The sequence below is a fragment of the Carcharhinus amblyrhynchos genome, chromosome 1, assembly GCF_965287045.1.
Source record: "Carcharhinus amblyrhynchos chromosome 1, sCarAmb.v2.hapA, whole genome shotgun sequence".
Classification (NCBI taxonomy): Eukaryota; Metazoa; Chordata; class Chondrichthyes; order Carcharhiniformes; family Carcharhinidae; genus Carcharhinus; species Carcharhinus amblyrhynchos.
The window spans coordinates 177762949-177787334 of record NC_137324.1 but is presented as its reverse complement, the minus strand read 5'-3'; the positions used below and the strand labels follow the sequence as shown (position 1 = coordinate 177787334).

Here is a 24386-nt window from a genome sequence, read left to right as displayed (position 1 = left end):
TCTTTGAAAGAGCTATCCAATAGTTCCACCTGCCCCGCTGCTTCCATAGAGAGAATGTCTGGGGTGTGTGGAGTCCTTAATTATACTGCCTGCTTTGCCGAGGCAGCGGCAAGTGTAGACAGAGTCAATGGGTGGGAATCTGGTTTGCGTGATGGATTGAGATACGATGTGGTCTTAGCGATGGCAGGGTTATATGTTCAGAAGCTCATCTTCGTTTTCTGAAAGTTTAAAGTTTATTTACTAGTCACAAGTAAGGCTGACATTAACACTGCAGTGAAGTTACTGTGAAAATCCCCTAGTCGCCACACTCCGGTGCCTGTTCGGGTACACTGAGGGAGAACTTAGCACAGCCAATGCACCCTAACCATCACGTCTTGGGAGGAAACCGGAGCACCCGGAGGAAACCCACGCAGACACGGAGAGAATGTGCAAGCTCCACACAGACTGGAGTCTTTTAAAAGACTTCTGGATGAGTATATGGGATCTAATGGCATTGGGAGTTACAGATAGTTCTAGGGCTTGGTAGGTTTGGCTGTGATTGGCACAACTTGTGGGCCGAAGAGCCTGTTTGTGCTGTAGTGTTTTATGTTCTAGACAGTGACCCAAGCTGGGAATTGAACCCAGGACCCTGGCGCTGATGAGGCAGCAGTGCTAACCCACTGTGCCACCCATTTCTCAGGATTTATCCCTCTGTCACTGCAATAAAGTGCTTCCACTGTCTTTTCAATGATCACAACAACTGAGTAAAATATCTTTTTTCCCCTCTCATTCCCTGTGTCTGACGCTGCGCTGGGAACAAGTTCTCTTTATTCAACTCTCTGGCACTCGCTGTGGGACTGGGCGCCCCGCTTCCAGGAACACATTCCCTGTAAACGCAGTGTGTGCGGTGCTAAATTCCCACCGTTGGGTTCTGCAGCGAGCCGGTGTTAAAGGCGGGGAAGGAGCAGCACAGGTTACACACACTGGGTGGAGTCTCTGCCGCTGCAGGTAAACCAGCCCCAGCTCCAGGCACTCAGTCAGCGGCACAGCCATGGGCAGCAAGGAGCCCCCCAGCGCCAAGCTCAAGAACCTGGGCTTCTTCAAACCCCGGCTCTACATCCAGGAGCGGCGCCGCACCGACACCATCATTCATGAAGCCCCCGAGGAGGAGAAAGGAGGCACCCTCCGGAGGAGCCAGTCAGACCGCACAGAGTACAGCCACAAGCTGAAAGGTCAGAGTGGGGTAGAGGGAGGGAGGGAGGGGGGGGGGGTTAGAGGGAGAGGGGGAGGGAGGCAGAGGAAAGAAGATCCAGGGCAGAGTCAAAAGAAAAAAATAATTTTAAATCCTCCCCTCCCTGCAAGTGGCTCAGTTGCAGTCTCTCTTCATCTCTGCCTTCCAAGGTCATGTGTTAGGGTGGCACAGTTGGGGTAGCACTGCTGCCTCACAGCGCCAGGGACCTGGGTTCGATTCCCGGCTTGGGTCACTGTCTGTGGGGAGCTTGCACATTCTCCCCGTTTCTGCATGGGTTTCCTCCCACTGTCCGAACCAACGTGTTGGTTTGGTGGATTGTCCGTGCTAAATTGCCCCTTAGTGTGCCCGAGCAGGTGCCGGAGTGTGGATTTTCACGGTAACTTCATTGCAGTGTTAATGTAAGCCTACTTGTGACACGAATAAATAAACTTTAAATGAATGTGCAAACTCCACACAGACAGTGACCCAAGCTGGGAATCGAACCCTGGTCTCTGGCGCAGTGAGGCAGCAGTGCTAACCACTGTGTCACTTGGGCAGAGCCCATACTCCCCCAGCTTCTGTTGAAGTTGATGTGACAAAGTTCCAGCGAATGAGTACAGTTTCCACACCCACATCGAGCGCAAGAAGGGGTCAGATCTTGGAGCTGACTTCCATAAGTTTTAAGTTTACAGGTTTATTTATCCTTGTCACAAGTAGGCTTACATTAACTGTGCAGTGAAGTTACTGTGAAAATCCCCTAGTTGCCGTGTCCCTGGCAGTGCGAGGCAGCAGCGCTAACCACTGTGCCATCGTACCGCCCCATGTCTCCCTGTGTTTGTGTGGGCTTCCTCCAACAGTCCAAAGATTGTTCAGTGGATTGGCGTGATAAATCTCTCCTCGTGTCCAAGGCTATGTAGATTAAGGGGATTAGCCATGGTAAGTGCACAGGGTTTTTGATTTGATTACGATTGTCACATGTATTAGTATACAGTGAAAAGTATTGTTTCTTGCACGATATACAGCAGATGGGCTTGGTGGGCTAGGTAAAGATGTTATTTTGGAGAGTTGGTGCAGATTTGATGGGCTGAATGGCCTCCTTCTGCATTGTAGAGATTCTGTGGGAAGGTGGAGATATTAAAACCCAACTCTTTTGGGTGAGATGCAGGATAGTATATTGTCAGGCAACACTGAGCAACATCACGTTGAGTTTCAGTGGCAGCGTGATGTCGGATACTCAAGGTATATGTACCTGTGATTGGCTCATTGAATCAAACAGCCTGTTCCTTTGCTTGTTATTAATAGGCTGATATCATTGAACATATTGCAGACTAACCCACACTTGCAAAACACTGATTGGGCAGCACTTGTTGAACAATGCTGAATGTGCTAATAACTACACTAACAAAATCATCTATCAATCTCATAGTTTGGCTCACTTACACTTGCTGGAAGTCTTACACGTTCATTGGCAGGAACTCGTTCTCTGCAAGCAAAAGGAATATATTCAAAGTCTCATCAAGTTTTTGAATTACCTGGGAGCTTGGGGAGCCTTTAGTTCCCCATGGCTTTCTCCATAGCAATGTCTTGGCCAGTGAGAGTCAACTTGTCAACCAATCAGCACCTTTATTTTCTGCAGTATTGTTTGTGATTGTTTGAAATTTGGCAATTTGCATTTGTCCTGATGCGTGCCAGATTAAAAATTTCAGTAGCATGTCTCTCTTGTCAGCAATGTTCAAGCTATGGAAAATTCTAACTTGCACCAATCTTGCTCCCCTTTTACCACGTGTGCACATGGACCTACACTGGGTCTTCTCTTGGTCCATTAACATCCCAATTTCAAACCTCCGATCCTCGTATACAAATTACTCTTGGCCTCACATGTCCCTACCTCTAGAACCTCCTCAACCCAAAACCCTCTGAGATGGGGGTGGTATGATAGCACAGCGGCTAGCACTGCTGCCTCACAGAGCCAGGGACCCGGGTTCAATTCCCATCTTGGATCACTGTCTCTGTGGAGTTTGCACGTTCTCCCCGTGTCTGCGTGGGTTTCCTCCAGGTGCTCCGATTTCCTCCCACAGTCCAAAGATGTTTGAGTTTGGTGGATTGACCATGCTAAATTGCCCCGTAGTGTTGGGGGATTAGCAGGATAAATGCATGGGGTTGTGGAGATAGGGCTTGGCTGGCATTGTGGTCGGTGTAGACTCAATGGGCCGAATGGCCTCATATTGCACTGTAGGAATTCTCTGATTCTATGATATGTGCTGTTTCAATACTGGGAGCCCTGATTCCTACTGCTGCGTCATTGGCAGCCACACCTTTAGCTGCCAGAGCTTAAAGTCTGGAATTCCCTCCCTAAATCACCCATCAACAACCACCGTCTTTTGTCTTTAAAATCCTTAATCACTTGGCCTCTATTTGTGGCTTGTAGTGTTCCCGTGGAGCACCTTGAGATGTTTGATTATGTTAAATGCAGTTTGTTATTTGTCATGCTGGTCTCCGGTTACAGTGAGAACCTTCTGACTGTCTATTCAAACAGGATAAATAAGGGCTCCCACAGCACTACTGAAGAACAGGTGTTCTTCCAATTGGCCAACTAATATTCCTTACCATATAAAGATGTGAGGCTGCGCGTTAGTCTAGAGTGTTGGAAGGATGGTGGAGGGTGGGGGGTCTTATTGAAACTTACAGGATACCAAGAGGCCCTGGATAGAGTGGATGGGGAGGGGATGTTTCCACTGGTAGGGAAAAAAACTAGAACCAGAGAGGGCACAACCTCAGGCTAAAGGGACAATCCTTTAAAACAGAGATGAGGAGGAATTTCTTCAGCCAGAGAGTGGTGAATCTGTGGAACTCTTTGCCCCAGAAGGGTGTGGAGGGCCTGGTCATTGAGTGTCTTTAAGATAGAAATAGATAAGTTCCTGATTAATAAGGGGCTCAGGGGTTTGGGGAAAAGGCAGGAGAATGGGGATGAGGAAAATATCAGCTATGATTGAATGGTGAAGCAGACTCGATGGGCCGAGTGGCCTAATTCTGCTCCTATGGTCTTGGTGATTTGAGTTTCAAAATTGATGCTTTTGGTTATGATGTTGCCCAGATGTAATGAAGCATGAAATAAATGCAAGCTTTTTGTTTTAAAAATATAAAGTTCTTTAATCTTTAATACCATAATGTATTTGCTTTTAATCTTCAGCTTGAGTTTTAAAAATCTCAAATTGTTTCTTAAGATCTATTTGGTATTGACGTTTGGAAAGTGGTTTATGGTTCAGGTTGTGGCGTCTGCTACAACCGGTTCTGATTGCTCTCAGCTCCGTGTATGCACTTGACTGAATGTCAGCTGTTTAACGCAGCCTATGAGCAGTGCAGCGGAGACCTACCTGCAGCATTTGGAGGGAGTTTGAATTGTTTGCTGCGTCTTGTCATTCCTCCTTTTCGAGATGGAGGAGAGCTGGATCTGTACAGGCGCGCAGGGCTGCGATTCCGACTGACCTGTCCGAACATTCGAGGGTTAAACGTGACCTCATCCCTGGGTGAATCATTGTGTAATCAGAGCCTTGACTTGGCTCAGGTACATCTCATATCATAAGCATAATGTGATCTACCTGAGCCAACAGGTGCATAGCTGGAGACATGATGTAATGTGTTAACAGTTCCTGGTGAACAGGTGACTGCTGCATTCTCTGAAGCTTAAAGAGCTTGTGAGAAAGCAGCAGCACTCATGGTTTGACAGGCAGTGCAGACATTTTATGATCATAAAGTGTTTGCATTATTCAGAATATTCCAGGATGGAATTTCCCCATAGTTATCATGCTGGCTTCAATTTATTATTCCTTTACACAGGCGAAAGTTATAAAATTAGATCCTTATTAGTGTAACATTTTATTCTAAATAATGTGAATGAAATGAATTGTATTTGGAGTCACAGGGAACTGTTTAAAACAAAATCAGATAAAATAATAAACAATCCTACATTTAACCAAAGTAATACCAGCGTTTATTTGTCAAGGTCACCCTTTTGGAAATCTCCTTCCCTGTTGCTGTTTTCTGGAAACTTCTGTCCCACACTGGGTGCGTGTAAATTCATTCCTCCCTCTATCCCTCGCTCAGAGCACAGAATCAGCCCCATTTAATTTCACGGAGTGGTATTTTTTCGAAACTTGTTCCAACTACAGACAATATTGCAAACTCCGCACTGTCTGTCTGGAGTCTGCACGTTCTCCCCGTGTCTGCGTGGGTTTCCTCCGGGTGCTCTGGTTTCCTTCCACAGTCCAAAGATGTGATTGGCCTGCTAAATTGACCCTAGTGTCAGAGGGATTAACAGGGTAAATATGAGGGGTTACGGGAATTGGGCCTGGGTGGAATTGTGGTTCTAATTTTTCCTACTAGTGGAAACATCCTCTCCACGTCCACTCTATCCGGGGCTTCGCAGTATCCTGTAAGTTTCAATAAGATTCCCCCTCATCCTTCTAAACTCCAACGAGTACAGACCCAGAGCCCTCAACCGTTCCTCATAAGACAAGCTCTTAGTTCTAGGGTCTGTAGAAGATGTAAGCAAAACAGAGCATGACATTTCCTGCATTGATATGTGTGTTACAATCATTTGATGATCTTCAGAATGAATCAGTTTTAAAGTTTATTTATTTATTGGTGTCACGCATAAGCTTACATTAACACTGCAATTAAGTCACTGTGAGAATCCCCCAGTCGTCACACTCCGGTGCCTGTTTGGGTACACTGAGGGAGAATTTATCACGGCCATTTCTCCCTGTGCTGCGTGGGTTTCCTCCAGGTGCTGTGGTTTACTCCCGCAGTCCAGAGATGTGCGGGTTAGGTGGATTGGCTGTGCTAAATTGACCCTAGTGTCAGGGAGATTAGCAGGGTAAATATGTGGAATTACAGGAATAAAGGGTTTGGGTGGGATTGAGGTTGGTGCAGACTCGATGGGCTGAATGGCCCCCTTCTGCACTGTAGGGATTCTGTTCTATTCTATTCAATGCACATAACCAGCGGGTCTTTCAGGCTGTGGGAGGAAACCGGAGCACCCGGAGGAAACCCACGCAGGCACGGGGAGAACATGCAGATTCCACACAGACAGTGACCCGAGCCAGGAATCGAACCCATACCCCTGGCGCTGTGCTAACCACTGTGCCGTCCCCCAATCAGGCTGTCAATGTCAAGACAAGGTCCATGATTATTTGGTTTTTGTGAGAAAATTGGGGAGATCCACAATTTTATATTTTCCAAGACTAGATTTCCAAATGATGGAATTACAATTGAACTTGTTCAGACAGGGCAGGATGATAACTTTGATTACAATCCTGTCCGAGATATTCAATGTTTGAACAATCAGCTGTAGTGTATCTAGAACTTAGAGCTTAGCAGGGGGGTCAGTAACCAGGCGGTGGAGATTTAAGGTCAGAGCAGGAGATTTCGAGGGGATTTGAGGAAAAACATTTTCATTCGGTGGGTGGTGGGAATCTGGAAACCGCTGCCTGAAAGGATGGTAGAGGTGGGAACTCGCATTTAGATGAGCACTCGAAACATCCCAGCACACTTGGTGCTGGAAAATGGGATTAGAATAAATAGGTGTCTGATGGTTGACGCAGACACAATGGGCTGAAGGGCACCTTTCCACGCTGTGAATCTCTTATCGACTTTATAACTCTAAGTAGCTTTTAACTCAAAGAAACTGTTGCCTTGGAACTGCAATGACTCACGTCTGCTTTGTTGCTCATTCCCTGCGTGGTGTTGTGTGCCAACCACATTGTTCATAGCCCAACCCAATGGAACAGGTGAATGATTTGCACCACAGACTCATTCAATCTCACTGTGGAGCCTTTTTATTTGATTTGATCTGATTTATTACTGTCACGTGTATTAACATGCGGTGAAAAGTATTGTTTCTTGCGCGCCGTACAGACAAAGCATACCGTTCATAGAGAAGGAAACTAGAGAGTGCAGAATGTGGTGTTACAGTCATAACGAGGGTGTAGAGAAAGATCAGCTTCATGTGAGGTAGGTCCATTCAAAAGTCTGACAGCAGCAGGGAAGAAGCTGTTCTCGAGTCAGTCGGTACGTGACCTCAGACTTTTGTATCTTCTTCCCGACGGAAGAAGGTGGAAGAGAGAATGTCCAGGGTGTGTGGGGGGGTGGGGGGGTGGGGTCCTTGATTATGCCGGCTGCTTTTCCCTGAGGCAATGGGAAGTGTTGACAGAGTCAATGGATGGGAGGCTGGCTTGTCTGATGGACTGGCTTACATTTACGACCCTTCGTAGTTTCTTGCGAGTAGGAGCCCATACCAAACTGTGATACATCTGAAAGAACCTTATTCAACAAGGTGTCTGTACTTTCTTCCTGTCCCTGATTCCTGCATTGCTGGTTACCTGGCCAGGACCTGCCAGAGGGCTCCCCATATACCCCACCCAGCCCCCCTCTTGCAACCCTCCAGTGAACTCATTGCTAGGAATAACATCCTGGGCCTCTTTGGCCAAGCTTTGGTCACCTGTCTTAATAATTCCTCATGTAGCTTAGTATCCAATTCTGCTGGGAATTTCCCTATGAAACATCTTGGGATAAGGCACTATATAACATTACGTCATTGTATAGAAAGGTATTTTACTGCACTGAAGGCACTAAATGTAAAGGCATCTAGCTTTGTAATTGTTAATTAAATTGAAAATGAAGTCCAGAGGTGAACTTTAGGAAAATTATTTCTGCTTCTCCAGAAACGCATCTCTCACCAGGAAAGTGTGAAGGATGATTCTGTCACTAAATTGCCGTTAATAAGAGCACGTTCAAACAGAAGGGGTTTTTTTTCCCTGATTATTTTCGATGGGTATTCCCTGACAGTGACACATCCTCAATTTAACAGATTTGGATCCTTTGTAAGTAAAACGAGCTGAACAGAATTTTCAATCATGTTTCCCCTGTTAGAACAATGAAAGGTTTGCAAAACCCCACTCACTGTACTGTCTGGAGACAATACACATCTCTTTAACCTGTGATCAGTGCTCCTTCCACTCACATTGTCAGCCACTTCAGGTCTTGAACAGCAGGTTAGGTGTAAGGATTCGCATTCTAATCAGTAATCTCTAAACTATCTGTGCTTTATATGCTCTGTCTGAGGCCAGAACTCTCCATTCACCTGACAAAGGGACTAACCCCGAAAGCTTGTGAGTCTATTATCAAATAAATCGGTTGGACTAAAACCTGGTGTTGTCAGACTTTTTACTGTGTTTACGCCAGTCCAACGCCGGCATACCCACATCATGAGAACAATGAAAGTCATTCCTCATTCAAAGTGATCTCTTGGAGTGCAGAGCAGTCTATTAACCACAAGGGAAACGTATTAACTGATTTGTGTTCAGCATGATGGATTGGTGTGGTGTAGCATATTAGACAGTAAATACAAGCTAACTACCAGCCTCTGATCAATAGATCTCAGGAGCACCATTGAAACAGGAATGTTTTACAATGGATGACAACCTAAAAACATAAGCCTTCTTTCTGGTTGTATCACAGCATGGTATGGGCTCCTGCTCTGCCCAAGACCACAAGGAACTACAAAAGGTCCTGAATGCAGCCCAAACCAGCCTCCCATCCACTGAATCTGTCTACACTTCCCGCTGCCTTGGCAAAGCAGCCAGCATAATTAAGGACCCCACGCACCCCGGACATTCTCTCTTCCACTTTCTTCCATCAGGAAAAAGATACAAAAGTCTGAGGTCACGTAACAACTGACTCAAGAAAGTGGAAGAGAGAATGTCCGGGGTGCGTGGGGTCCTTAATTATGCTGGCTGCTTTGCCAAGGCAGCGGGAAGTGTAGACAGATTCAGTGGATGGGAGGCTGGTTTGGGCTACATTCAGGACCTTTTGTAGTTCCTTGTGGTCTTGGGCAGAGCAGGAGCCCATACCATGCTGTGATACAACCAGAAAGAAGGCTTATGTTTTTAGGTTGTCATCCATTGTAAAACATTCCTGTTTCAATGGTGCTCCTGAGAGCTATTGATCAGAGGCTGGTAGTTAGCTTGTATTTACTGTCTAATATGCTACACCACACCAATCCATCATGCTGAACACAAATCAGTTAATACGTTTCCCTTGTGGTTAATAGACTGCTCTGCACTCCAAGAGATCACTTTGAATGAGGAATGACTTTCATTGTTCTCATGATGTGGGTATGCCGGCGTTGGACTGGCGTAAACACAGTAAAAAGTCTGACAACACCAGGTTTTAGTCCAACCGATTTATTTGATAATAGACTCACAAGCTTTCGGGGTTAGTCCCTTTGTCAGGTGAATGGAGAGTTCTGGCCTCAGACAGAGCATATAAAGCACAGATAGTTTAGAGATTACTGATTAGAATGCGAATCCTTACACCTAACCTGCTGTTCAAGACCTGAAGTGGCTGACAATGTGAGTGGAAGGAGCACTGATCACAGGTTAAAGAGATGTGTATTGTCTCCAGACAGTACAGTGAGTGGGGCTTTGCAAACCTTTCATTGTTCTAACAGGGGAAACATGATTGAAAATTCTGTTCAGCTCGTTTTACTTACAAAGGATCCAAATCTGTTAAATTGAGGATGTGTCACTGTCAGGGAATACCCATCGAAAATAATCAGGGAAAAAAAACCCCTTCTGTTTGAACGTGCTCTTATTAACGGCAATTTAATGACAGAATCATCCTTCACACAGGAGGCAGAGAGTGGGGGTCAATGGGTGCTATTCGGATTGGCGGTTGGTGACTAGTGGGGTGCCCCAGGGGTCGGTGCTGGGGCCTCAGCTATTTACCATTTATATAGATGATCTGGAGGAGGGAACCGAGTGTTGGGTGTCGAAATTTGCTGATGACACCAAGATTGGGGGAAAGGCAAATTGTGCGGAGGGTGTGGAGAGTCTGCAGAAGGATCTAGATAGGCTGGGCGAATGGGCCAGGAAATGGCAAATGGAATTTAATGTTGGCAAGTGTGAGGTGGTCCACTTTGGTAGGAAGAATGGTAGGAAGGACTATTACTTACGTGGCGAAAAACTGCAGCAGGCGACGGTGCAGAGGGACCTCGGGGTCCTTGTGCATGAGTCGCAAAAACCCAGCTTGCAGGTGCAGCAGGTGGTCAGGAAAGCGAATGGGATGCTGGCCTTCATAGCGAGGGGGATTGAATATAAAAGTAGGGAGGTCTTGCTGCAGCTGTATAGGGCATTGGTGAGGCCGCAGCTGGAGTACTGTGTGCAGTTTTGGGCGCCGCACCTGCGCAAGGATATTTTGGCCCTGGAGGGAGTGCAGAGGAGGTTTACTAGGCTGATACCGGAGTTGAGGGGGTTGAGCTATGAGGAGAGGCTGAATAAACTAGGCTTGTACTCGCTAGAGTTTAGAAGAATGAGGGGAGATCTCATTGAGACGTATAAGATGATGAATGGGATGGATAGGATAGAGGTGGAGAGACTCTTCCCGCTCAAAAAAGACAGTAGGACTAGGGGGCACAGCCTCAAGATAAAGGGGAGGCGGTTTAGAACGGAGTTGAGGAGGAACTTCTTCACTCAAAGGGTGGTGAATCTCTGGAATTCTCTGCCCGTTGAAGTGGTGGAGGCTGCCTCGCTAAATATTTTTAAGAAGCGGGTTGATGGGTTTTTGATAAGAGAGGGGATTAAGGGTTATGGGGAGAGGGCGGGAAAGTGGAACTGAGCCACAACAGATCAGCCATGATCTTATTGAATGGCGGGGCAGGCTCGAAGGGCTAGATGGCCTACTCCTGCTCCTATTTCTTATGTTCTTATGTTCTTATGTTCTTCCCTGCTGCTGTCAGACTTTTGAATGGACTTACTTTGCATTAAGTTGATCTTTCTCTACACCCTCGCTATGACTGTAACACTACATTCTGCACCCTCTCATTTCCTTCTCTATGAACGGCATATTTTGTCTGTGTAGCGTGTATGAAATAATTCTTTTCACTGTAAGTTAATACGTGCGACAGTAATGAATCAAATCAACTAAGGAGCAAGCCAGGTTGACCCTCAAGTCTTTGCTACCATTTCATGGGATGATGCTTCAATTCCACTTCCCCAGTCTATGCCCACATCCCTTGATTCATCAGAATCCAAATCGATCTCAGCCTTGTATAAACTCAGAGTGATCCAGAGTTCTCTGGGCTAGAGAATTCCAAAGATTCACAGCTCCCTGGGTGAAGAGATTTCTCCTCATGTCAGTGCTAAACGGGGAAACACTAATCCTGAGATTATGACCTCTAGTTCTAGACTCCAGTCTGGGGGAAAGAGCCTCTCAGCATCTACACTGCCCCAAATCCTCAAAGAATCCTAAATGTATCAATTAGATCACCTCTCATGTTTCTCAATTCTGCCTTCTGGGTTAATAACTGTCACTGCTAGCAATGTTCAAAGCCCCAGAATCAATAAAAACTTTTATTCAGACACTGGATTATTTCATTAGAATCTCTGTTATGAGAGATGTAATTACAATCATACTTGTCTGAATGAGGACAGATTGGACTGTAACTTCTGAGCTCCCAATATTGGATTTGGGAGTATTCCAATGCCCAGAATTTCAGACTTCCTCTCAGCAGTTGCCCTGCGCAAGGAAGCATCTGGAAATGCTTTTCAAACTGTAGATTTCAGATGGTTCTGACAGGGTTACAGCAAAAGTCACTCAGAAAACATTTACAGAACTAAAACCTCCAACTTCTGGGTAAATATCATAAAGAGACAGATTGACCCCTTCCCATGGGATTCACCCCACACTCCTGATCCCCCCAAGGGACTCTTTCCCACCCCTGACAAACCAGCCTCCACAACATCCCCCTCACCCTGATTACCCCATGGGATTCTGTCCATCTGCAGTGGACCCCAATGCACCCCCCCCCAGTCCCGAACCCCCAATTTCTAATCCTCCCAGCCTCTGGCCCAGCCTCCAACCCTTGCAACCCCCAATTTCCCCTCACCCTCAAATCCTTTCCAACTGCCTTCTCCATGGTCTATCAATTTCAGTGGGGCGGTAACATTCCCAGTTTCCAGCAGCCAGTTCTGTAAAAACGGGATGCATCTTTTCTCAGTCCGATGGAGCTGGACAGGGATACTGGGCTCTGGGGACAGGGGAACCACCTGGATCTCACCCAGCCGGAGTCAGAATGTTAGGTGCCACAATGGTCAGCTCTGCTGCCTCACAGTGCCAAGGACCCGGGTTCGATTCCTGGTTTGGGTCACTGTCTTTGTAGAGTCTGCACATTCTCTCCGTGTCTGCGTGGGTTTCCTCTGGGTGCTCCGATTTCTTCCCACAGTCCAAAAGAAATGTTGTCTAGCTGCATTGGCCTTGCTAAATTCTCCCCCAGTGTACCATACAGGCGCTGGAGTGTGGAGACTCGGGGGTTTTCACAGTAACTTCATTGCAGTGTTAATGATTTGATTTATTATTGTTACGTGTATTAACATAAATGAAAAGTATTGCTTTTTGCGCGCTATACAGACAAAACATACCGTTCATAGAGAAGGAAAGGAGAGAGTGCAGAATGTAGTGTTACAGTCATAGCTAGGGTGCAGAGAAAGATCAACTTAATGCAAGGTAGGTCCATTCAAAAGTCTGACAGCAGCAGGGAAGAAGCTGTTCTTGAGTCGGTTGGTACGTGACCTCAGACTTTTTCCTGAAGAAAGAAGGTGGAAGAGAGAATGTCCGAGGTGTGTGGGGTCTTTAATCACACTGGCTGCTTTGCCGAGGCAGTGGGGAGTGTAGACAGAGTCAGTGGATGGGAGAATGTAAGTCGATTGTGACGCTAATTAATAGAACAAAGAGAATAAATTATACTGAGATTTTCCAGCACTTTCTGTTTTGATATTAATGTAGGATAGCGACTTGAGATTGTGACCCTGGGTGAAGATTTTGCAAAAATATTCTTTATTTTATGAAATATTTGAAGGAACATTAGAAACATTTCAAAGTGGCGATCACACAAAGTGCAACAATATTCCGGTTTCCCACGTACATCACGTTTCAATCTCGGGATCTTCAATACAATCAGAGATACATTAGACATTTCAAAATGGTCCTTACCAATGATACAGAGGTATTTAAGTTCTCTACGTAGATCAAGTTGCACTCTGAGGTGTCTCAACACAATATGATACGTGTAATAGTCACTGTGTATAATCAACATGAGTCACTCAGCCTGAGGGGGTTCTGTACAATTCCACTGCTCTCGGTGTGACTGAAAGGTCTCACACAGTGACCATCCCCATGGTGCCTCAGTGACGGCTGCCCCCAGCTTCAGTGCCTCCCTCAGCACGTTGCCCCAGCCTTTGGAATGTGCCAGTCTGCAACACTCAGCCGGGAACAACTCCTGGCTCTGGAAGTTCAGCAAGTTTCGGGCAAGCCAAAGTCTGTCTTTTACTGGGCAGATGATCCTCCAGTTAATGTTTCTCTTGGTGTGTGTCCCTGGGAACAGCCCATAGAGCACACTAAAGATTCTAAAAGTAGATCCAAATTGTGTTTGCGATTGCGTTGCTTGTACAATCCCCTGTCTGAAACCAGAGGCTTTGATCGCTCCTGGATGTGAGTGTGGTTGCTGATCCAGTGCCCCCATTTGCCCTCAGCTATTGAGCCGATGATGGATCCACACCTGGGAAGTCACAGTACAATTTTGAGTCTAATCCTCTCTCTGCTCAGTGTTTGCACATGCTGATTATCAGTGAGGGATTAGTGGGTAGTAATCAGGAGTGGTAACACCAGTTTATACCGACTCAGAGCATGGTCTCCCTCTCCATATGAAAGCAAGCTTTCTCTGTCGATATACCTGGGATTTACCATGGAGAGGTTTTAGTTTGTTCAATATGTTATATAAAGGTGAGTTATTGTTGTTTAAACCCCTACTCCAATGACTTATTTAGTTTTAATTTTTTTTATTAGTGTCACAAATAGGCTAACATAAGAACATAAGAAATAGGAGCAGGAGTAGGCCATCTAGCCCTTCAAGCCTGCCCCGCCATTCAATAAGATCATGGCTGACCTGTCGTGGCTCAGTTCCACAGCAATGAAGTTACTGTGAAAATCCCCTAGTCACCACACTCTGGCGCCTGTTCAGGTACACTGAGGGAGAATTTAGCATGGCCAATGCACCCTAACCAGCATGTCTTTCGGACTGTAGGAGGAAACCGGAGCACCCGGAGGAAACCCACGCCAACATGGGGAGAATGTGCAGCCTCTGCACAGACAGTGACCCAAGCCGGGAATTGAACCCAGGTCCCTGGCGCTGTGAAGCAGCAGTGCTGACCACTGTGCTACTGTGCCATCGACCCAGTGACAGTGAAAGAATGGCTGATATATTTCTAAGTCAGGATGGTGTGTGCCTGGGTAGAGAAGTCAGTGATGTTCCTGTTTGCCTGCTGCCCTTGTTCTTGTCCAGGAAGGACTGGTGTCGGATTATTTCCTTTTGTGACTACTGGATATCCCCAAAGAGCTTCGCAGACAATGAATTACTTTCTGAAGTGTAGTTGCTGCCTCAGAAAACACAGCAGCCGATTTTTACACAGCAAGCTCCCACAAACAGGAATATGATCGAGGCCAGACAATTTGTTTCTGTCTTGTGGGGGGAGGGGCCTGGGCCTGAGAGCCCATAGTCAAAGTGAGTGGGCGGGGAGGGGGGGGTGATTTATATCTTGAAGGGGAGGGTGCCTCAATTGCCTCGGTTGGCCCACTGGACTGCCTGATGCCAGCTCCATTGCTGGTATGTTTATAATAGGGCCCGTGCGGGGGCGTTAGGGGGCAGGTAGGTACTGGGCAAACCGCCTGCTGGAATTAAAGTGTCCCCATCCTTCACAACTGTAGGCAGGGGAGCCCTAAATCCAGCCCTGGGCCTCCGTATAACATCTCATTCAGGAGACAGCACCTCCGACATTGCAGCACTCAGCCGGCAGTGCAGTGAAGTGCCAGCCCAGATTTCTGAGCTCTGATGTCAGGTGGAGTGTGAGGCTAGGATCTGTGACTCAGTGGTGACAGTGTTATCCACTCAGCGATGGTGCACTGACCTCAGGACCTGCACTGAAGAAGTCTTTGCTGATTGGCTGCGGCGCTCCTTGTCAGTGGCACACATTTCAATCCATCGGCAAAAGCCTTTAATTGTTTGTGAAGCGCTTTTGGAATATCGTGAGGCTTTGATAAAATTATCTAGATGCAAAGTTGGTTATCAAATCTAATTGCAATGTCTCTCTTCCCCATCGCTGTGACTCCCTGCTCTACTGACCTGACCAGATCAACTGTTAGTTACTTCCTCGAAGCTTTTGTTCTCAGAGACAATAGAGAGGGATACAAACCCCTGTCAGTGTTCAGTGAGGTGTGGTTCATTTAATTTCTTCCACTTTCCAGTGTTGCAAAATCCAGCTCTCCCTCTGATCAGACATTGCACTGGAATGTGACTATACCCAAATGTTTTAAAGCACACATAGGGGTTGTGGCTGGAAATGTTTATAAATTACTGATATTACAAATGAATCAAGAGTCTTTACGATCGTTGAAAAGGCAATTGGATAAGTATTTATGAAGGAGAAAACAGGGAAACGATGGCAAAATGAAATTGGGGAAATATACCTCTTATTGGAGAGCTGGCAACAAGCATACATTGATGCAATCTCCACCTTTAATATTATCCCTGAGAGGACAGACTGGGCCTTGTTTTAACATCTCAGTTGAAACGCAGCAGCTCCAGCAGTGTGGCACTCCCTCAGTGCTGCGCCCGGTGTCAAGTTGATGTATGCATAAGTTGCAACATTCCTTTTTTCCAGACTGTGTTTCATCAGTAACAGTTTAGAACATTTTATTGCAAAGGGTTCTTCATAACGAGGCAATGTCCTCCAGTGGGATTGAGGTCACGGTGGCACAATGGTTAGCACTGCCGCCTCACAGTGCCAGGGACCCAGGTTCAATTCCAGCCTTAGATCACTGTCTGTGTGGAGTTTGCACGTTCTCCCCGTGTCTGCGTGGGTTTCTCCCAGGTGCTCCAGTTTCCTCCCACTTTCCAAAGATTTGCAGATGTGGGAGATTGGCCATGTTAAATTGTGCCTTAGTGTCCAAAGATGTATAGCTTAGGGAGAATTGGTGAGGTAAATGCAGGGAGCTACAGGGGATAGGATCTGGGTACGATGCTCTGTCGGAGAGTTGGTGCACACTCGATGGGCCAAATGCAGTCCTTTTGCATTGTCGGGATTCTATGATTCTAAGGTGCTATATAAACACACATTTTTCTTTCTTAACACCCAAAGAATGAAGAAAATTACAACACAGGAGCAGGCCCTTCACCCCTCCAAGCCTGCACTGACCATGCTGCCCGACTGAACTAAAACCCCCTACCCTTCCGGGAACCATATCCCTCTATTCCCATCCTATTCATGTATTTGTCAAGATGCCCCTTAAAAGTCACTATTGTATCTGCTTCCACTGCCTCCCCTGGCAGAGAGTTCCAGGCACCCACCACCCTCTCTGCAAACAAAAACTTGCCTTGCACATCCACCTTAAACCTTACCTATTGTACCTTAAACCTGTGCCCCCTAGCAATTGATTCTTCCACCCTGGGAAAAAGCTTCTGACTATCCACTCTGTCCATGCCTCTCATAATCTTGTAGACTTCTATCAAGTTGCCCCCTCAACCTCCATCGTTCCAGTGAGAACAAACCAAGTTTCTCCAACCTCTCCTCATAACTAATGCCCTCCATACCAGGCAACATCCTAGTAAATCTTTTCTGTACCCTCTCTAAACCTCCACACCCTTCTGGTAGTGTGGCGACCAGAATTGAACACTATATTCCATGAGCAACCTAACTAAGATTCGAAAAAGCTGCCAGTTTTTAAACTCAGTGCCCCGGCCGATGAAGGCAAGCATGCGTTCTTGACTACCTTCTCCACCTGCATTGCCACTTTCAGTGACCTGTGTATCTGTACACCCAGATCCCTCTGCCTGTCAATACTCTTAAGGGTTCTGCCCCTCAAATAATGAGCTGTTAAGAGATGCCAGACCTAATAAAGTGAAGCTCTGATGGGATGAATTTACCTGTCGTATCTTCCATTTCTCACCTGCAGTCCTTCATTTTTCTCTGCTTTGTTAGAGCTCTAATGATGTTAAAGAAAACCTCTGGAAAACTTGTTGCAACTTTCTCATTGGAAGGAAAACGAGTCAAAAATAAACTTTAATCTGAGCTGTGAGGCTGCCAGTGCAGAGCGATGTTCGGTGGGAGTGTGGCAAAGATCCCTGTAGCAATGTCTGCAACCAACTCACATTTCAAACATCGCGGTCTGCCTGGAAGCTTGGAATCACCTCTTAGCTCTGGAATGTTCTGTCACTTTCAGCTGTTCCCGAGTGGTTTTGTCACTGCTTGTGTTTACCAAGAATACTGCGTGAGTCAGTTCATGTTCAGGATGTACCTAGTGGCTTGTGTGCAAATTATTTGCATGTATTTGTTAGCCATGCCCTACCTTCCCCCAACCAGAGAACAAGACATTCTTAGAAACACGAGTTTACGAGTTGTGCCCTCTTGTGATGTAATGTTATTATGTAAAATTCCAGGAGAGTTGGTAAAAGACAGCTCTCCTCTGAAGAACAGAGAGTTCATGTCAGCCTGACAGAGGGACAGAATTTGCTCCCCACTGGGTAATGCTTTCCAAAGAACTTTAAAAATGAAGGGCTATCTCGGTCTTTGGAGAAATCCGATTAGTGCAGCGTCTTAGGGGAGGCAGTGGTATTTTCGCTGGACTGGTAATTCAGGATAACCCTCAGGAGATGGAGCTATGAGGAGAGATTAAGTCGGTTAGGATTGTATTCACTGGAGTTCAGAAGAACAAGAGGGGAATCTCCTAGAAACCTATAAAGTTCTAAGAGGATTAGACAAGGTACTTAAGAAGGATGTTCCTGCTGGTGGGGGTGTCCAGAACCAGAGGTCACAGTCTGAGGATACAGGGTAGACCATTTAGGACAGAAATGAGGATAATTTCTTCATCCAGACAGTGGTCAACCTAGAGAATTCACTACCAGAGAAAACACTGAATGTTATTAGGAAGCAGTTAGCTAAAGCACTTGAGGTGAAAGGGATTTAAGGATGTGGGGCGATGGCAGGATTAGGCTATTGAGCTGGATGATCAGCCATGATCATAATGAACGGTGGAGCAGGCTTGATGGGCCGAATGGTTGACTCCTCCTTTTACTTTCTATGTTTGAATCCCACCATGGCAGATGGCAAAATTTGAATTCAATGTTTATATGGAATTAGAAGTGTAATGATGACTGGGAATCAATTGTCATAAAAAACCCATCTGGTTCGCTAACTTTCTGTATGTGACTGCAGACCCAGAACAATGTGGTTGACTCAGAAATGGATTCTCAAGCCACTGAGTTCAAGGCCAATTAGGGTTGAGCTCACCACCAACACCCAAATCCCATGAACGAATAGAAAGTAAAGTTTCACACTGTCCGTCTTTGGGACGTTTTGTTTCCTCCCAGCTCAGACTGATGGCGATAAACCTCTCACTTCCTTCCTCTCCTTTCTCATGTCACTCACTCTTGTTTCAGTTGTGGTTCACGCTCTCCCCTCTGAGTCTGTAGGTTGTGAACTCAGCATACAATCCAGGATAACACTACGGTGCAGAGGGAGCCCCACACTGTCAGGAGTGCTTGGGTTATTTTATTCCAGATGTTTAAATGAATGCAAAAATCAATCCAGTTCAGCTACTCCAAGGAAAATGTCAAAAGTATATTCCCCAACCAATAGTGTTGGTTGTTGAGTAATTAAGCATTTGTTTGTGTTTAGATGTTGGGCACTCATTGGGGATTTACTTTTGCTCCTTTTCTACAGGAATAAACTGAAACGGTGGTGGTTGGCTTAGGAGACGCATGTTTGTAATGTGAGATCTCTGCAAATAAATGCTTGTGGAGTATGTAAAGGTCACCTCCAGTGAATGAGGGGAGGATCTTATTGAAACTTACAGGATACTGCGAGGCCTGGATAGAGTGGACGTGGAGAGGATGTTTCCACTAGTAGGAAAAACTAGAACCAGAGAGGGCACAACCTCGGACTAAAGGGACGATCCTTTAAAACAGAGATGAGGAGGAATTTCTTCAGCCAGAGAGTGGGGAATCGGTGGAACTCTTTGCCACAGAAGGCTGTGGAGACCAGGTCACTGAGTGTCTTTAAGACAGAGATAGATACGTTCCTGATTAATAAGGGGATCAGGAATCATGGGGAAAAGGCAGGAGAATGGGAATGAGAGAAAAAATATCAGTCGTGATTGAATGGCGGAGTGATGGGCCGAGTGGCCTAATTCTGCTCCTGTGTCTTATGGTTTTATGGTTTGATCCTTCAGTTGATTGGAATATAACAAGCAACACCAAGAATAACTGGTCAATTTCGTTTGCTGATGTTAGTGGGATCTTGCTCTGAGTGATTAGGCCACATTGTGTAAGTGGGGAGAAAGGCTCAGGGGAGACAGTGTGAGAAGATCAGTTCATCCTTAGATCTTTAGACAACTTAGCGACAATGTTTGAAGTGCCCCACTACGGCTGTGGTTCTCCGACCTCCCAGCCACGTATTTCCCGTCAGCAGGAGGTGGCGCGGTGGTTTGCCAGCGGTCGGATTCTCTGGACCCTGTGCTGACGGGAAACTCGCGGGTGGCCGTGCGCTGCCAGCAGGACTGGAGAATCCGGCCAGCGTGAATGGCTGGAGGATTCTAGCCCACACCTTTTATCACCTTCATTTACTATCGCTGGGTCAAAATGAGTTCATAAGACATAGGAGCAGAATTAGGCCACTCAGCCCATCGAGTCCATTCCACCCTTCAATCATGGCTGATATTTTTCTCATCCCCATTTTCTTGACTTTTCCCTATAATTCCTGATCCCCTTATTAATCAGGAACTGATCTATCTCTGTCTTAAAGACACTCAATGACCTGGCCTTCTCTGTGGCAAAGAGTTCCACAGATTCACCACTCTCTGGCTGAAGAAATTCCTTCTCATCTCTGTTTTAAAGGACTCTTTAACCTGAGGTTGTGGTTCTAGCTTTTCCTACTAGTGGAAACATCCACTCTATCCAGGCCTCTCAGTATCCTGTAAGTTTCAATAAGATCTCCCTTCCCATCCTTCTAAACTCCTTAAAAGGATAAGAAGAGAAGGGATAGGACCTATAAAAGGTGAGGGGGGAAAGGTTTGTGTGGAACCAGAAGAAATGGCGGAGGTGCTTAACGAGTACTTCGCCTCAGTATTCACGGTGGAAGCCGATCTGGGAGATTTTGTTATGGATTTGCAGCAGATGGAAAGGATTGAGTACGTGAATATTAAGGAGGAGGATGTGTTGGAACTTTTGAATTCTATCAAGGTAGATAAGTCGCCGGGACCAGATGGGATGTACCCCAGGATACTGTGGGAGGCGAGGGAAGAGATTGCAGAGCCCCTGGCGATGATCTTTGCGTCGTCAATGGAGACGGGAGAGGTTCCAGAGGATTGGAGGATTGCGGATGTAGTTCCTATTTTTAAGAAAGGGAACAGAGATAGCCCGGGAAATTACCGACCGGTGAGTCTGACCTCAGTGGTTGGTAAGCTGATGGAGAGGCTTCTGAGGGACAAGATTTACGAACATTTGGAGAGGTTTGACATGATCAGGAATAGTCAGCATGGATTTGTCAAGGGCAGGTCGTGCCTTACAAGCCTAGTTGAGTTCTTCGATAATGTGACTGAACACATTGACGAAGGAAGTGCCGTGGACGTAGTGTACATGGACTTCAGCAAGGCGTTTGATAAGGCCCCCCATGCAAGACTTCTTGAGAAGGTGAGAGGGCATGGGATCCAAGGGCCTTTGGCCTTGTGGATCCAGAACTGGCTTGCCTGCAGAAGGCAGAGAGTGGTTGTGGATGGGGCTTTTTCTGAATGGAGGTCAGTCACCAGCGGAGTGCCTCAAGGATCTGTTCTGGGACCCTTGTTGTTTGTCATTTTCATAAATGACCTGGATGAGGAAGTGGAGGGATGGGTAAGTAAGTTCGCTGATGACACGAAGGTCGGTGGTGTTGTGGATGATCTGGAAGGATGGCAAAAGTTGCAGCAGGACATAGATAGGATGCAGGACTGGGCGGAGAAGTGGCAGATGGACTTCAACGCGGATAAATGTGTAGTCGTCCATTTTGGCAGAACCAACGGGATGAACGAGTACACTATCAAGGGCAGAAGTCTGAGTAGTGTTGAGGAGCAGAAGGATCTTGGGGTCCGGGTCCACAGGACTCTTAAATCGGCCTCGCAGGTGGAGGAGGTGGTCAAGAAGGCGTATGGTGTACTGGCCTTCATTAATCGAGGGATTGAGTTTAGGAGTCGGGAGGTAATGCTGGAACTTTATAAGACCCTTGTCAGGCCTCATTTGGAGTATTGTGCGCAGTTCTGGTCGCCTCACTATAGGAAAGATGTAGAAGCTATTGAGAGGGTACAGAGGAGATTTACAAGGATGTTGCCTGGACTGGGAGGCATGCCTTATGAAGTTAGGTTGAGGGAGCTGGGACTCTTTTCCCTGGAGAGACGAAGGTTGAGAGGCGACCTGATAGAAGTTTACAAAATGTTGAGAGGAATAGATAGGGTGGACTCTCAGAGGCTATTTCCCCGGTTTGAAATGGTCGCTACGAGAGGACACAGATTTAAGGTGCGGGGAGGGAGGTTCAGAAGTGATGTTAGGGGTAAGTTTTTCACTCAGAGGGTGGTGAGTGAATGGAATCGGCTGCCGTCAGTGGTGGTGGAGGCGAACTCGCTGGGGTCTTTTAAAAGACTTCTGGATGAGTATATGGGGTTTAATGAGATTGAGGGTTATAGATAGGTCTGTAGGTTGGTAGGTGATGTGATCGGCGCAACTTGTGGGCCGAAGGGCCTGTTTGTGCTGTAGTGTTCTATGTTCTATGTTCTATGAGTACAGACCCAGAGTCCTCAGTGGTTCCTCATACAACAGGAACTGGAACTCTCTCCCTAACAGCACTGTGGGTGGACCTACACCACAGGGACTGCAGCGGTTCAAGAAGGCAGCTCATCACCACCTTCTCGAGGGCCAGTTAGGGATGGACAATAAATGCTGGACAAGCCAACGACACCCACATCCCAGGATTGATTGTTTTAAAAAGTTGAAATGAAACCACAAGATCTAACTGGAACATTGAGACAAATGTTTGGATGTATTTTCTATCTCCCCTAGTCTTAAAATGGTGCAATTTAAAAATAAAGTTCCAGGCTAGACAGTGATAACGCATTGTCATTTGATAAGCCTCATTCGTGGCATTAGGTTGAGTCAAGTTATCAGTGAGGAAAGAGGGGAAACAAAAGAATGAATGAATACCGGAACAGCATTGCTATAAAGACAATAGCATATTGTCTCACTGTCTCAGTCCGTTTAACTGGTTGGATCAGTCTTTAAAGCCTGGTGATGAAATATTGCAGCAAAGCATTGAGTCATTTTACAGCAAAACTTTAATCTCCCTTATTGGTGAGACACCTTGAGCAGAATATTCCAGAGCCTGTGATGGTTCCACTGGAGACTGGAGGGACAAGGAAATGACAGGGAGCCATGTTACAACAGCTCGCCAACACACTCCCCAGGAAGTGTCCCACCCCCCCACCCCGGGGCAAGCAGGGAACTACCCACAATGCAGAGGTTCCATCCATCTAGAGTACGTTGTGGGGGAAGGGGGGGTGGAAGCGACTCGGGTGTGGGGGAGGGAGCAGGTGGAGTGTTGGTGGAGGGAACAGAGGGGCCAGGTGAGGTCTTGGGGGAGGGGCCAGGTGGGGTGTTGGGGGGGGCAGGTGAGGTATTGAGGGAGGAGCTAGGTGGGGCGTGGAAGAGGGGGCAGGTGGGGCATTGTGGGCGGAGTCAGGTGGGGTTTTGTGGAGGGGCCAGGTGAGGTATTGGGGAGGGGTTAATTGGGTTTTGGGGGAGGGGGCAGGTGGGGTGTTGGGGGAGGGGGTGGGTGGGGTGTGCAGGAGGGGGGTAGGGGGCAGGTTGGAGAGCCACTACAACAATCCAACCAGAGGAGTTTCTCCTCCTGTCCGCCTCCCCTCCTTCCCAGAAATATGGAATTCTTTTTCAGCATCTAAGCAGCCCCCATTTGGAGCCTCCTCTCTGAATTTTCCTGGCCCCGACTTGTTCAGCGTAGATGCAGGAAGCTAGCTGGGTCCCTGCCCACTTAATGCCCTCCAGCACCAAACCTGACACAGTGGGAGGGCATTAACATCTACCCAACGTGTTGGCTAAGTTAGTGTTGAGAAAGGCACAGTGATTAGCACTGTGGGACCTCAATTCGATTCCTGGCTCGGGTCACTGTCTGTGTGGAGTCTGCATGTTCTCCCCGTGTCTGCATGGGTTTCCTCCGGGTGCTCCGGTTTCCTCCCACAGTCCAAAGATGTGTGGGTTAGGTTGATTGGACATGCTGAATTACCCCTTAGTGTCCTGGGATGTGATAGGTTAGATTAACAGGGTAACTAAGCAGGAATAGGACCCGGATGGGTTAGGGTTAGGTGCAGGCTCGATGGGCTGAATGGTCTCCTCCTGCACTGTGGGATTCTATGGTTTCTAATTGCTGCCAATCCAGACTGCCTGCAGTTTTAAAGTTAATTTATTAGTCACAAGTAAGGCTTACATTAACACTGCAATGAAGCTACTGTGAATTATCTCTGCTTCTCATTTGAGTTCCCATTGGCAGCTGCTTCAGAAACAAATGAAACACTTTTCTTTTGCAAAAAGGGAAGGCTGATGGAGACATAATTCTTCTTCTGTTCTCTGCCCAAAAGGCAGGTCCCACCCACACTGTCCACTGTGGGCGGTGCGAGGAGGGAGGTCCCAAATCCACCCCAACCAAAACGGGAGCCAGACTCCCATATGCAGCAATCTGAAGCACAGCAGGTATCCAAGCACCTGAATACCCCCGCCCTGCCCTCACCCTCAGGAATCCCAGTTAATGTGGCAACGTGCAGTTTCACACGTGTGCTGTACCCTGGAGCTGTGAATACTGATTAGAAAGAGTACAGCTTCTTTCCATTACACCGCTGAGCAGGGGATGTCTCTTACCGCCTGCCATCAGTGCGTGTTGGGAGGAGTGGCAGGGCTGATTCTCAATTTGGTCAGTTGTGTTTTGAAAGCACTTTCCTCGACCATCAGGGTCTGGGGTGGGACTTTCCGGTCGTGCCT

The 24386-nt window shown here is 46.9% G+C and overlaps 1 protein-coding gene across 1 annotated transcript in view; it reads left to right on the top strand.

Moving 5' to 3' along the window:
* Window positions 1–1030: 1030 nt before the first annotated feature.
* The window catches only part of arhgef38 (Rho guanine nucleotide exchange factor (GEF) 38), a 76655-nt gene continuing 53299 nt past the window's right edge, over window positions 1031–24386 (top strand). The window contains exon 1 of the mRNA XM_080195863.1: window positions 1031–1211. Coding sequence (XP_080051989.1) covers window positions 1031–1211 — 181 coding nt within the window. The remainder of the gene's footprint in view (window positions 1212–24386) is intronic.